The sequence below is a fragment of the Hibiscus syriacus genome, unplaced genomic scaffold, assembly GCF_006381635.1.
Source record: "Hibiscus syriacus cultivar Baekdansim isolate YM2019G1 unplaced genomic scaffold, ASM638163v2 tig00110108_pilon, whole genome shotgun sequence".
In the NCBI taxonomy this organism is placed as follows: Eukaryota; Viridiplantae; Streptophyta; class Magnoliopsida; order Malvales; family Malvaceae; genus Hibiscus; species Hibiscus syriacus.
In genome coordinates this window covers 93,000-107,112 of record NW_024062592.1, presented here as the reverse complement: position 1 = coordinate 107,112, position 14,113 = coordinate 93,000, and the positions used below count along the sequence as shown (strand labels likewise).

The window sequence follows — 14,113 nt, the reverse complement described above, 5'->3', positions numbered from 1 at the left end:
TGGGGCACTTTTATCAAACCTTTTTTTAAATTAAGTTGAATTATATGTATTAAAAATCAATTAACTATTAGTTCAAAATTGCTCTAATATTGAGAAACAGATCCCAATACGAAACGGCTGCATACCGAACAGTAAGCTCTCGTAGCTCAGTTGGTTAGAGCACCCGTTTAGTAAGCGGGAGGTCTTGAGTTCGACTCTCAACGAGAGCATAAAATTGTTTTATACCCTGTTTCTTCACGTCAATGGACGTCTCTCCAGTTTTCTTCGCTGTTCCTTCCTTTCATTTCGTTTCCAAAATCGTTTTCCATTGATCAAACGCTTAAAACCTTCATTTTCCGGTTATATTCTCAATTCCCCAGTCATTATTACTGGTACATCTCCGAGAACCCGATGGTGGTGAAGAAAGCCGGTGCTGATCTTTCGCCGGGTTGTGGTCTTGGATCAACTGCAGCGGATGCCTTAAAATCATATATTTTGTCGTAAGCTAATCCGACGGCCACCATTGATGTTAAGGGTACCGTCGTTGGTTGCAAGCCAGCGCAGGTTGTGGCTTCGTTTCCGAGGAGAGGACACTATGGTTCAAACCCTAAATTCTTAAACCCGATTACACATTTTATGTGCTATCGGTTATAACCCGAAGTCAGCGTATGGCGTTAGACGAGCGCCAGCGGCTTGTCCAAGGAAGAAGAAGCCATTGCCTGAAAATCTCAATTACTCTTCATCATTTGTTGTATTGTTTTCAACCAAACCAAGTGGTCCAACAAGCAAGAAGTTCATTAGGAGCGTGAGGTGGGGTAAATTCAGTTGACATTGTGCCAACATATGCCTCCTTTGCAGGCTTTAGAGCTAACTGGACCTGGTTTTGAATGAAGAATAGATTGAAAACCAGCAGCCCAATGCAGCTGATAAACACAATGCACAGCAAGAGAAGCGGAGTAAACAAGAAGAGTAATGGTAGGGAATCTCCCTTGTACACACAAAAGTTTAGTGAACTCCAACAAGATACTAGCAACCCATGACTCCACTTGGCTGCAACTGAATCCGATACCCTCATTACTGCTAAAATTTTCGCTAAGAAACGTATATGTGTTTGCATGAAGAAGCAAAACAACGTGGTTTACAACATTATATATATATATATCTATACACGTTGTCGCCATTAATGAGAGCGTTAGATTCGTGTGGATGAGGAGAGACGATTGAGTTGCTGCCAACTCTAAGCTTATGGTGCAATAGCCGCCGACTTTTTCACTTAGAAAAGGTGTGTGGAGGCACCTGAATCCAAGGCATCTCCACAAGACTTTTACCAAACTGTCTTGTTGGCCTTTTGTCTTGTCCCCCAAGTTCTTTCGGTCAAAATTAATCAAGAAATGGAAATCTAAGAACGCAAAAATTCCACAAAAGGTCCATATGTTATGTGTTTTTTGCTGATTAAATCTTTTTATTATAATTTAATCTTTTATATCCCCTCTATTTTATGCCATCTCTACAATTGATATTTATTTTTGTTAATCTATACTTGTTTTGAAATATTGAGCTATTATATTATATCGATAGACGTTTGCAATCACCAACGTTATGTCACAGTTGAATTATAATAAAGTCAATTTATCAACATGCTCTCATTATTATATGTATTTTTATATCAATGTTGATAATATTTTATCCTTTGACAATTGTGTTTGGTTATATATACATTGGTTGAGTTTTTAATCCTTTTAAGAAAAATGGTTGATTGATGTGAGTAGTGTACTCTAATTTTTATAAAATTTTCTTATTATTTTATTATATTTCCTCTTTATTCAAAAACAATTATTATTAATTAAGAATAATATATATAAATATATTCTCTAAAAGATAGAGGATTATAAATTATCAAATTCTAATAGGTAAAGTAAATTATAGACCACTGAATTATGTAAAAGATATTTTTTTATCGGTAATTTTTAAATATTGTAAAATAATTATTGAACTTTCACAATAATTATAAGATGGTTATTCAAATTTATCAAAATATTACAAAAAGTTATTCAATTTTATTGAAGTATTACAAAATGATCCTTAAACGTATCAAAATTTATTATTTTAATTTTGTAGGGACCATTTTGTAACTTTTTAGGAAGTTTAATGATCATTTAAGATATATGACTAAGAAAATCATTTTTACATAGTTCAGTGATCTCTAGTATGCTTTACCTAATTATAATGGAGAACTAAATCCATCCCAAAAGAAAAGTATAGGGACCTTTTACAGAGGTTGACCAAACTAAAACGAGAAAAATGAAGGTAAATGAAACGCCGTCGTTTTAAGTATTTTCATAGCACACACCGTCTTCTTGGATCTTGGCTTGTCCCCCAAGTTCTTACAGTTAAAAACACTCCTGTCTTCAACTTTTCCAATATCATCAGATCGCAAATCAATAACCAGACCAGAACAATAATCCCATCCTTAAAACAAAATCTCTGTCTTTTGTTCTTTAAAGGGTAACAAAGAAATTTAGAAGGAAAATTAAAGGGAAAAGACCTAATTTTTTGTTATTTAGAAAATATCCTAACAAAAAATGGCGAGATATGATCGGGCAATTACAGTATTCTCCCCTGATGGTCATTTATTCCAAGTGGAGTACGCACTCGAAGCCGTACGTAAAGGTAACGCAGCCGTCGGTGTCCGCGGCACCGATATCGTCGTCCTCGGCGTCGAGAAAAAATCTGCCGCCAAGCTCCAAGACTCCAGGTACGAGTTCCTCTTTCACACCATCTTGTCAAATTAGGGTTTTTATAGGTTAATCTATCGAATCGCCACTTTTGTATTAATGAGTTTTTCAAATTATATGCTTACCATGATTTATTTATTGTTTGTACTAACAGGAGTGTTAGAAAGATTGTGTCTTTGGATGATCATGTTGCTCTGGCTTGCGCGGGTTTAAAAGCCGATGCACGAGTCTTGATTAATAGGGCTCGAATCGAATGCCAGAGCCATAGGCTTACAGTTGAGGATCCTGTAACTGTTGAATATATAACACGATACATTGCTGGTCTGCAACAGAAGTATACACAGAGCGGTGGTGTTAGGCCATTCGGCCTTTCTACTTTGATCATCGGTTTTGATCCCTATACCGATGTTCCTTCTCTGTACCACACTGATCCATCTGGAACATTTTCGGCTTGGAAAGCTAATGCAACTGGGAGAAACTCTAATTCGATGAGGGAGTATCTGGAGAAAAATTATAAAGAAACTTCTGGACAAGAAACGGTGAAGTTAGCTATTCGCGCTTTGCTCGAAGTAAGTTTTCCTTTTCACTTGTACATGGATGGCTTTGGTTTAGTAGTTTTACATTAACGATAGAGATGCAATCTATGTTGGATTTGTTTGTCTCGAATGGATTGTGTGTTCTATTTGCTCCAGTTTTTTTGGTTGTATATATTGACAGGGAATGCTCTTTATATGCAAGGATGCTTGCAGGGCATCAGTGTTGTGTGTTTGTGTAGTGTTTCGTGTGTTTATTATGGTTTATAGAGGGATATTGAATTGGTCGTTACTGTTGATGTACAATTAGTGGGATGGAGGTTGGTGGTTTTTAATTGTGGTTCATCCCTTCGCGTTTGGTCAGAGAGCCGCTGGGAAAGGTCTTGGAGACATCGGTTGAGGGCGGCTCACCCCATTTGATTTGGGCGGAGATGCGGAGTTTTGCTGGGGGATGATGGTAATCGGAAATAGGGGCATGCGATAAACTTTCTCTCCTCGAGAAGGAAGAGGGAGAATTCTAGAGAGGAGATCCCCCCTTTCCAGTCACCGTCATTCCCTAACAGTTCTCTACCCAAACTCGAAGGGGTGAACCGCTGTCAAACACCACCAACCTCCATCTCACTAGTTGTACATCAACTTTTAACTATTTGAAACTATCTCGACTTGTTTCTTGCTAGAACTTATGAGACTACTGTTACTGTAACTTGATGTGGAGACATTTATAAGAAAGATAGTTAAAAACAAAATATTTTAAAGTTGAGCTGCAATCTAGAGCCTAGACTGCTATCAGGACTCATCCCGACGATGCAGTTCGGTGTCAAATGTAGTTCTGTCTGTTTAGTTGGTTACTTATGTTCGATTTCTCCACATACCTTTGATTTCCTTTTTTCTTTCTCTAACAATTAGGTTGTCGAGAGTGGTGGAAAGAACATAGAAGTAGCCGTGATGACCAAAGTGCATGGACTGCGGCAACTGGAAGAAGCTGAAATTGATGCAATTGTTGCCGAGATTGAAGCAGAGAAAGCAGCTGCAGAGGCTGCAAAGAAGGCCCCGGCCGCCCCTAAAGAAACCTAGCTTGATGTCTTGTATCTCCATGCCCCGGCTTCTGCTTGAAATGGTTTCGGTTATGTCGATTGGTTGGAGATGTTGAGTTTCAGCTACTTTCTAGACTTATGTTTTCTTCCTTTTAGTTATATTTTGTTATATGATGTAATTGTTCAACTCATGTTTGCACATTTTCATATATTATAATTTAAAGGGAAAAAAGCAACAACAAATTTTCTCTTTATTTCATTTCCAAACTTCTAAAATCCAAAAACCCAGATTTCAACCCTAAGAACTCATAACATTTACTGTTGCCATTGCTTCTAGAGCTACCATGAGCGGTAGCAGCAAAGTTGCAGCAAAGTTGCAGCAAGTGCAGTCTTTGCTGTTATTCACTCCCCGATTGTAAACAAAACAAAGAGTAGTCTTCCCTCCAGTTTGCATCGATGGCTCTGTCGGGGGACTAATTTTGAGGTCCAAATTCAAGACTGGGCACCTTTCTTCCACTGAGATTTTCTTCATATTCTCGTCTTTGTTGAGGAATAATTCATTAGGTTTATCTTTCTCAGCATCTTTAGCACCGGTGAATGAGATTGTGTGAATATCGTGGGCTGCTGCAGTCTCATTGAGCGGCCTGTGAGTCGAGGGGTCGATCCCTCGACCCAGTAGCTTCCTTCTTACATGCTTGTTCCAGTAATTCTTTATCTCATTGTCTGTTCTTCCCGGTAATCTTGCAGCTATAAGAGACCACCTATGTAAATAAAAATAAAAAGGGTAAAAAATCAAGCAGTATTTTTAAATATTTATATGTTAATTACATCATATGTCCTTAAACTAAGTTCTAGATTTTAAAGAAGTTTTCAAACTTTGAAGCATTCTATTTTGAGTCTTCATAATATCAATATCGTGTTTATCTAATCTTTTTATTGGTTTAATCGATGGTTTGAGCATTCTATTTAAACAACAGTTTGGGGACGTTTAATGTAATTAATCCAATATTTACATTACTGTATCCAGTGAAAGTCGAGGCAATTAAATGGAAAAAAGAGGTTACTTTTTACCAAGAAGACTATGGAGCTTGATAATGAGTCCTTCTTCTTCTTCAGTGAAGTTGCCACGTTTAAGGTCAGGTCTTAAGTAGTTGATCCACCGAAGTCTGCATTTTTTCCGCAGCGGAGGAGGCCGGCGGCTTTAGGGAGGGAGCGCAAGCAACCTTCGCCGTGGGCTCGGATGTAAGCTATGAGACGATCGTCTTCTTCCTTGGTCCATGCACCTTTGTTGGTGTGAGCTTTCTCACAGCAAGGAGACCTTCCCATTTGATTCCCAGTACTATACACCACAGAAAAAGAAAGCGAAAAATACACATTAAAGCAGCGGAAACTCTCTTGTTGCTATGCTGCTGTTCTTATATATGCAGGGATGGATCGAAGAGGCCGTTCTTAAATTCGAATATATATATATATATATATTTATTTATTTATTTATGAATAAATCTTTAAAATATTGTACTTTTATTTGAACCCCTAGACATCTATTTAATACAAAGTAATGAAATATAATTGTGAATCGAAATTATAGTTGACTCGTTGAAATCAATTATTGGTTGATATATTATTGTGCACTCCTTGAGGGATTAAAACATTTTTCATCCCCAACTTGCCCACCAAATAGTTGTGCTGTTGTATCCCAAGTGTTTTAGTTAAAATATCAGTAAGTTGTTCTGCAGATGTTACATACTCAGCTTTGATTAGTCCTTCTATCTTTTCTCTAACAAAATGGCAATCTATGTCAATGTGTTTTGTCCGTTCATGAAATACTGGATTTGCTTAAATTTGTAATGCTGCTTTGCTATCACTATACAGCTTTGCTGGCCTCAAAATATCATATTGCAGTTCCTTCAAAATGCCATTTAACCACACTATTTCAGCTGCAACCATTGTCATACTTCGATATTCAGCTTCTGCCGATGATCTTGCCACTATATTTTGTTTCTTTGATTTTCAGGATATCAAAGAATCACCTAACTTTATGTAAAATCCAGTAACTGATTTTCGTGACATAGGGCATGAAGCCCAGTCTGAATCACAGTATGCTGACAGCTGACTATTACATTTTTCTTCAACAATATCCCATGTCCTGGTTCCTTCTTCAAATACCTGACAATTCTCAATGCTGCCTCTAAATGTGTTTTCTTCGGTTGTTGCATAAACTGACTAAGATGATGAACAACAAATGTAATATTCGGCCGAGTATGTATTGAGTATATTAATCTTCCAATTAACCTTTGAAAAGTTGAGTTTTCTTCAACCAGTACTTCATCTTCCTTTTGCTGCAAATGTTATCATATTCTGTGGAGGTAAGCTTTAAATTTTGCTCTAAAAGGGTTAAGGCTGGCTTGACTCCTTCAAGACCAATCTCCTTTAGCAATTCTAAAGCATATTTCCTCTGATTCAACACAATCCCTTCTTCTGACCTTAAGACCTCAAGTCCTAAGAAGTATTTCAATTCTCTCAAATCTTTCATCTTAAAACTGCAATTTAACATGTCTTTAAACTCATTGATCAAGACTAAATCATTGCCAGTTAACAGAAGATCATCTACATAAATGAGTATTACCACCAATCTTTCACCCTCTTTTTTTGTGAACATCGAGTAATCAAACTTACTCTGCTGATATCCTGCCATTACCAATGCTTCAGTCAGCTTCAAATTCCACTGTCGTGAAGCTTGCTTCAAACCATAGAGAGATTTTTGCAGCCGACATACCATATTCTCCCCCTGGCTGCTAAAACCCTTAGGCAGCTTCATGTATATTTCCTCAAAGAGATCACCTTGCAGAAAAGCGTTATGCACGTCCATTTGAAAAAGAGGCCAGTCATTCATGGCAACAAGAGCAAGTACAGTCCTAACAGTGACTAATTTTGCTATAGGAGAAAACGTTTCAACAAAATCAACACCCTCCTTTTGATTGTAACCTTTAGCCACAAGACGTGATTTGAAACGCTCAACTGTACCATCAGCTTTATATTTGACACGGAAAACCCATTTACAACCAATGGGAATCACTCCTTGAGGCAAAGGCACTACAGACCAAATACCATTGACTAATGCTTGAATTTCTTCTTGCATGGTTTTAATCCAAACCGGGTTAGAAATAGCTTCATAATAGGATTGTGGTTCAATAATGGATGAAGTGGTAGCAAGAAAATGTTGTGTATGAACGGATAAATGATCAACTACGTGTCAAGACCTTTAACATCGTCATCCTTTTTACGGTCGATACGAAGCATGTGTACAAGAAAATTAGTATATAATTATTTTTGTGTACAAGAAAATTGAATATACAGATTCACGAGTGCGTTTGTGTTAAGAGAGAGAGATAAATATATACAAAACAAAATTTTGAATTAATATAAAATAAATAAATTCCCAGGTTTGGAAGGTGAAATATGATCCTATTACAAAATGTTAATGGTTCAGAAACTAGCTTTCGGCTGTCCAATGCCCAGAAATGGTTCTCAAGCTGAATTCAAACTAACTACACTGGACTTGGACAGCCAGTTTCTTCTTCATATTGGAACAAGCATCGTTTTGGTTGCCGAAATGCCCCTTGTCCACTGGAATCTTGCAATCCGGTTTTCCCAAGCAGAACTTCTCCACAACTTGTTTGGATACGGGGGACGTGCAATTCCCCAAAAAGAAGTTCCCACATGTCCCATAGGGATCTCCGAAGCTGGCGAATTGGACCGCGACGATCTTCTTCGAGTTTGGGCATGTTAGTCTTGCCTTCGGCTTCAAGTCATTCGACTTTGTCCGTAGGATACCTTTTACGCTCTTGAATAACCTCGGTGATGGCGTATTTTTTGTCGCTTACAAGACTGCAGACCGTGTCTCTGTCGACCAGTACGATCTCGATGTCGTTGGGATTGCCTCCCTCTTCCTCGAATATGACAATCATGTTCTTTGTTGGTTTTATGTATGACCTTGGGATATGGTAACTGAAAACACGACGCATAAATAACAGATTTAGCCGGGGATAGGGACCTAATGTGACTAACAGTATATGTATCGCAGTCTAGACGTACTAGGATTGAGTTGGCACTTTAAGAGCAGACAAGTAGGACATCCAGTATCGACCAATGCTTCTTCCATTGATCCACACCATGCCTTTGCTCATATTATTCATTCTAATGGCTACAGGGTTGTTTCCTTCAGGTGCATCAAAATATCCCTACAAAAACAACAGGTTAGAACATTGTTTTTAACGTTGAAATTCAATTCCCAGGATTTGTTTATTTATATTTTACCTTGTACCATGTTATAGGAGTTTTATCGCCGGTAGGAGTTACCCACTGTACTGATTGTGAGCCTTTCTCGGTGTATATTTGCTTCTTTTCTCCATCAATACCCACCAGGTTCTCCCAACCAATGTTCGATATATCGACTGTACCAGTGTTCAACCCAAGAATGGTGATCGAACGGGGCCCGGCGTACCTGCGCTCCAAGTAGGCACCGCTATCCTATAATTCAAAAAGAAGAAAAATTATCATCGGTATGCTTGTTTTAAGTTTCATTTAAGTTGCAATAAAGACTCACCTGAAGTCCCACAGTGTAACACGAGATGAATGGTATTTTTCCCAGTCTTAAAATTTGCATCTTTCTGATACACAAAGTTCTTCTCAACTTTGCTACCGTGTCCCAAACCTACGTATTCTCCATTCACGAAGACATAAACACCATGGCCTTCACTCGCGATCCGAAGTATCGGTCGGACTTCCTTTTTATATGGCATGTCACGTGCACTCAAACGACCGTGGTCGAGTACCAAGCGTAGTCAGTTGTATCTTTGGTCAAATGATAGAACTCCACCAGCCGGTAGGCCTTATTTTGGAATTGGCTCGGAAGAGCTTCCTTGAACATCTTCCACTCAATCTTGTTAGCAACGTTTGATCTTTCCATATTTCTTGAGTTATGTTGTGCTGTGATCTGTGTTAAACAATCAAATGATGTTTAACTGTGTCTAACGAGAATGTAAATGGAGATATCAGATCAGATGATATAAAAAGGGGTTCCGGAGTTGACCAAGTAAATGGAGAATGTTTAACTGTGATGAATCGAAAACAGAATCAATGATGTATAAAGGTTTTAGGGGAGAATTATAGTATTATCAATCAAACCTGAGCTACAATGATAGGTCATCCTTGAGAAGCAAACTTCTCCGCTTTCAATTTATCGACGATCATTGTAACAAACTTCTTCATGTAATGCTGCACAACATAAAAGAGTTTGTTATGGAAACTTTCGACTCACGGTTTGATCTCTGCTTATGTTAGATTACCTTGAACGGTTCGTTATCAGAACGGAATATTATGCCGGGAACCTCCCTTAGCCAGTAAGGCAGTCCTCTGAAAGGTCACCATGGTAACAGCTACTGTGTTAGGAATGTTTGACGCTATGTGGATTGAATAAGGATGTAAGAAAGTCTTTGAACCTTTACCCATGGTTCCATTCAGCCTGGACAAACGGACCAAGTCTCACGATGGCGAACATTTTATGCTTGGCGATCAACTTAATGAACTTCACCAAGTTATAATCTCCTTCGAAATTGTACTTCCCCTTCTCTGGCTCATGACCGTTCCAGAAAACGTATGTCTCAATCGAGTTGAGACCGCCACGTTTAGACTTGACAATGAGATCCTCCCAATTCTACACCCCAAATAGGTCAGCACAACATAGTAGCATCAGTCAAATGAAAAACATAATAGCACAACATACCTCTGGGGGGCAGCGAGGGTAATGAATGGAACCCGAAAAGACAAGCTCTCTTTTTCCGTTAATGATCAAAGACCGTCCGTCGTACGTGACGCCCGTTTCCGCATTCACAACCTTTACCTCTTCGGTTGCGCTGCCATCATCATCTTCTTCCTCCTCCTCCTCCTCTCCGCCATCGTTCTTATTATTGCCTTGTGCAAAAGTGGAAGTAATCAACAAGGTTGACAAGAAGGTTACGAAAAGGATGCGCTTTGATATCGACATTGCCTTGGTCGTTGTTCGTTATGCTACCAGTCCAAAATGATTTTTGTCGGACCGGAAATGTATATCTAGCAGACACTAGTCATTTGAACCGTATAAAAGGGGGAGCTCTACGGTTGCGAAGCTCCTTTAACAATCTACGTGAAACACACATCATAGATGACACAAGTAGAGTCTCAGGTGTTGCTTGAAACTTGGGATTTCTATTATGCCAGATCCCTATTTTTTAACCTTTCGGTACTAATCTGCTGCGAATTTCAAGGCATTTCTTCTCTGTTTCGGATGATTAACTATGAAGATCTTTGGCTTTGTATATGACTAAATTATCCCTTGTACAATATATTTAACCATTATACTAAATATGGATTAAATTACATTCATAAGAAAAAATCAAAATATTAATTAAAAACTAAACGCATAACTTTTACACGTGCAAGGATTAATAGTAGAATTTGATTAATAAATATTTTCTTAACGATAGTATATATATCTTATAAATATAATTATTTAAATTTATAATTTTAAAAAAAATATTTTTATTTTATTTAATCACTGAGTACGTTTCATATAATACTCTGTTTTTGATCCGTCCATTTCAGGTATTAAATTCACCATTTTATTACCTTTTCTGCGAAATTTAAAGAGAAAAAGTTCATATTTTTGTTCTCCTGTAAAAGATTTCACTTTCTTGGTACCCAATTCTCACTTTTCTTCTAATTCGTTATCAAGTCTTTCCGCCCTTCTTTTAAGCCGCCATTTATATTTTGGGGTTTCGAATGGTCGAATCTGTGGTAATACTACTGCTCTTTCTTCCATTATTTGCTTTGGTTTCTCGTTGAACCTTAAATTTTATCGAACTGTTCGGGCCATCCTAGGTTGTTCAATCTGAGTAAGACTTTTTTCCCTTTATTTTTATTGTTGTTGTTGCAATTTGGTAATTGGACACAAATTATTATCTGGTTCAGGTTCAAAATCGAACATTTATCTATCCTTATCTGCGTTCAAGTATTTACCTTTGATTCCCCAAGGGTTTCTGCCTGTAATGAACGACGGGGAGCTTGATTTTTCGAACCAGGAAGTATTTTCCGGGAATAATATGGGTGATATTCCAAGCAGTTGTTCAATGGATAGTTTTTTCGATGAATTACTCAATGATTCTCATGCTTGTACCCACACACATACGTGCAACCCATCTGGTCCTGATAATTCCCATACGCATACTTGTTTCCATGTTCATACCAAAATTGTGCCTGCCTCAACTGAAGACAAGACTACTAGTGATGACACTGCTGGGTCTAAAGAGAAATCGAAGAAACGTCCTCTGGGTAATCGTGAAGCTGTCAGGAAGTATAGGGAAAAGGTTAAGGTACGAGCCGCCTCGTTGGAGGATGAGGTTATGAGATTGAGGGCAGTGAACCAGCAGCTGTTGAAGAGATTGCAAGGTCAGGCTGCGTTGGAGGCTGAGGTTGCAAGGCTCAAGTGTTTGCTTGTGGATATCCGAGGAAGAATTGAAGGGGAGATTGGATCGTTTCCGTATCAAACGTCAGCCACTACTGTTAACCCGATCAACGTTCCTGGTGCTTATGTGATACATCCTTGCAATGTACAATGCAACGATCAGATGTATTGCCCTCATCCTGGAGTTGAAGGTAGAGCAGGAGAAGATGCAGCGCTGAATGGACAAGGATTTAATGGGTGTGACATTGACAACTATCAGTGTTTTGCTAACCATAACTCCGGACCAGAGGAGCTTTCTACAGATGGGGTTGGAAGTGCACGGTCCAAAGGCAATTCTTCTGGCAATAAAAGGAGGAAAGGTAAAATTTAAAATTTCTTAATATAATTTATGATGAATACTGGAAAGTTAGTTTCTCTTAATTTATTTTATCTTCTGTAACTATTATATTGGTTGTAGTTATTTGCTTATATAGTTGTGGCTTGGAACTTCCAATCCAAAATTTTAATCTTCTAGGTATTTTTTTGCTCAAGTTGTTATTCTTGTATCTGGTCCGGGGTTCATGGCTGCTATAAGGAGTATTTTTCTTGCTATGTTGAAGTTATTATTTGCTGTAAATATATAGTTCGTTTGTTGTTCTAAGCATGTCAACCATATGGTAATTCTGGTTGATAATGACATCAATTATTAGATTTTAGAATGATTAATAAAGGAATGAAAGAATATTTGCTTGAGATATGAGGACCAAAATAACTTATGGAACATTATTTGAATATTTAGGGGTTGTTTTATAGCTGCAGGAGTTGTTCGAAGCTGAAAATGATGGTGACTGTTATATGTTTTAAAGAAAAGTAGCATATTTGTTGTTGAATGTATGAAACGCCCAGATCCTTGTGGTGCACGAGCCTTAAAAGATGTTAGAATTTGTTCTTGCAAAATTCCAAATATTATGAGCTGTATTGACTGTTTCCAAACTGATTCTTGTTACATGCAATGTGTAGCACTCTGTTTTTGAGTATATTTTGGCTATGATACTGATATTTGTTTCCTTGGTAGGAGTTCGCCCAGCTACAGCGGGTTGAAAAACTGTTGAGATGAGAATTATCAAGTCTGTGGAGTACTATATTTGTCTTCCAACGAGCAGTTTTCTTGGGATGCAGCACCTTCTTCCCTCAGGATGCATTGCTTTTTTTAGTTTTCCTTTTATCATTTTCTGCTGTCATTTTAACCCTACTAATGGGTCACTAGAGGTGTGCTGTGGTCTTAGTTTTATGTCCATGGAAGATAAATATTTGTCTTCCAAAAAGCTGTTTCCATGGGATGCATCACCTTCTTCCCTCAGGTTGCATTGCTTTTTTATTATCTTTTTCATTGTCTGCTCATTTTTTTGGTTTTTTAAACCTACTTATGGGCTGTTAGAGGTTGGTTGATGGTCTTCTTAGTTTATGGTTTGAAGCAGACAGACTTGTAAAGCTCGAACTATGGATTTTTATACCTCGTATCATTTTCAAGCATTGACCGACAATCTGATTTCTTAGCAAGCTAAATTCAGCTGAATAAAAGGCCTTATCTCATCTTCTTACTCACCTTGCTTGAAGATTCATTGGTAACTACTGTCAATGACGCTATTCTTTGCTGATTTCCTTAAATTTATTGGTGCTTTCTGTTGTGTGGAGTGGCGTTTTTTGTTTTTGCCCCCTAGTGGGTTCTTTTATTGCTGAATTACAGAACGAGGGAAGATGGAATATCTTTGATGTTTCAGTCCTGTGATCCCCTAGTGGGTGTTTTCAGCTTCCAGTCACTGTAGATGTAGCATGTGATTCGCATGGGAGGCTGCAGGTTGGCTTGCATCGCTTTCAGCCATTCCTATTCTGGTTTTGTATGGCATCGAAAGCTTGCTTTTGCCATAAGCATCCTGTTTAGGAAGGCTGCAAGATGCATACTCGAGGTACGCATATGGACTACATTTAAAACAGAATGGAAAGGAAAATGTGATTAACAAATATCAAATTGTAGTTGGTTAACTTGGTTTTGTGGAGTCAATAACCATTAGATCCTGAATCTCGTTCTAAATCCTTGTTCATTGCTATCAGGTAAGACCCTGATCTTTATTACTATTTTTTATTGAGGAAGTCAGTTCATCTTCATGCTGTAGATTTACTCGGTACTCTTGTTCTTTGAGTCGCGTAGCGTTAATACCGGCGTCAGGCTGGTTCCCAAGCAGCCATCGTATACTAGCTTTACAGCAGATATAGTTAAACTGGCCTTTGATACGTATATAGTTTAAGAATCTGCAATAACATCGGTGTCTCAAGTCGTTTAGACGCTTCAAT

At 38.1% G+C, this 14,113-nt stretch overlaps 2 protein-coding genes, 1 non-coding gene and 2 pseudogenes across 5 annotated transcripts; 3 read left to right on the top strand and 2 right to left on the bottom strand.

Moving 5' to 3' along the window:
- The first annotated feature begins 135 nt into the window (after nucleotides 1-135).
- TRNAT-AGU lies at nucleotides 136-209 on the top strand. The gene has a single exon. It is a non-coding gene; the product is annotated as a tRNA-Thr (tRNA).
- A 2,127-nt stretch (nucleotides 210-2,336) lies between these two features.
- On the top strand, nucleotides 2,337-4,408 carry LOC120214783 (proteasome subunit alpha type-7-like). Its single transcript, XM_039212591.1, has 3 exons — nucleotides 2,337-2,734; nucleotides 2,869-3,283; nucleotides 4,154-4,408. The coding sequence occupies exons 1-3, from the start codon at nucleotides 2,562-2,564 to the stop codon at nucleotides 4,319-4,321; spliced, it is 756 nt and encodes a 251-aa protein (XP_039068522.1). The 5' UTR covers nucleotides 2,337-2,561; the 3' UTR covers nucleotides 4,322-4,408.
- Nucleotides 4,409-4,532: 124 nt separating this feature from the next.
- LOC120214785 lies at nucleotides 4,533-5,611 on the bottom strand (annotated as a pseudogene).
- Nucleotides 5,612-7,825: 2,214 nt separating this feature from the next.
- On the bottom strand, nucleotides 7,826-10,331 carry LOC120214752 (annotated as a pseudogene).
- Nucleotides 10,332-10,934: 603 nt separating this feature from the next.
- On the top strand, nucleotides 10,935-13,708 carry LOC120214781 (basic leucine zipper 23-like). Of its 3 annotated transcripts, XR_005524902.1 has the most exons (4): nucleotides 10,935-11,213; nucleotides 11,353-12,141; nucleotides 12,837-12,959; nucleotides 13,613-13,708. XR_005524902.1 is itself a non-coding variant. In XM_039212590.1 (3 exons), exons 2-3 carry the CDS (start codon nucleotides 11,367-11,369, stop codon nucleotides 12,860-12,862), a joined length of 801 nt encoding a protein of 266 aa, XP_039068521.1. In that variant the 5' UTR covers nucleotides 10,935-11,115; nucleotides 11,290-11,366; the 3' UTR covers nucleotides 12,863-13,359. The 3 variants fall into 3 exon arrangements, 2 of the variants coding, with proteins under 2 accessions (XP_039068521.1, XP_039068520.1); XM_039212590.1 differs by lacking the exon at nucleotides 13,613-13,708 and having other exon boundaries at nucleotides 10,935-11,115; nucleotides 11,290-12,141; nucleotides 12,837-13,359; XM_039212589.1 differs by lacking the exon at nucleotides 13,613-13,708 and having other exon boundaries at nucleotides 11,290-12,141; nucleotides 12,837-13,359.
- Nucleotides 13,709-14,113: the final 405 nt, after the last annotated feature.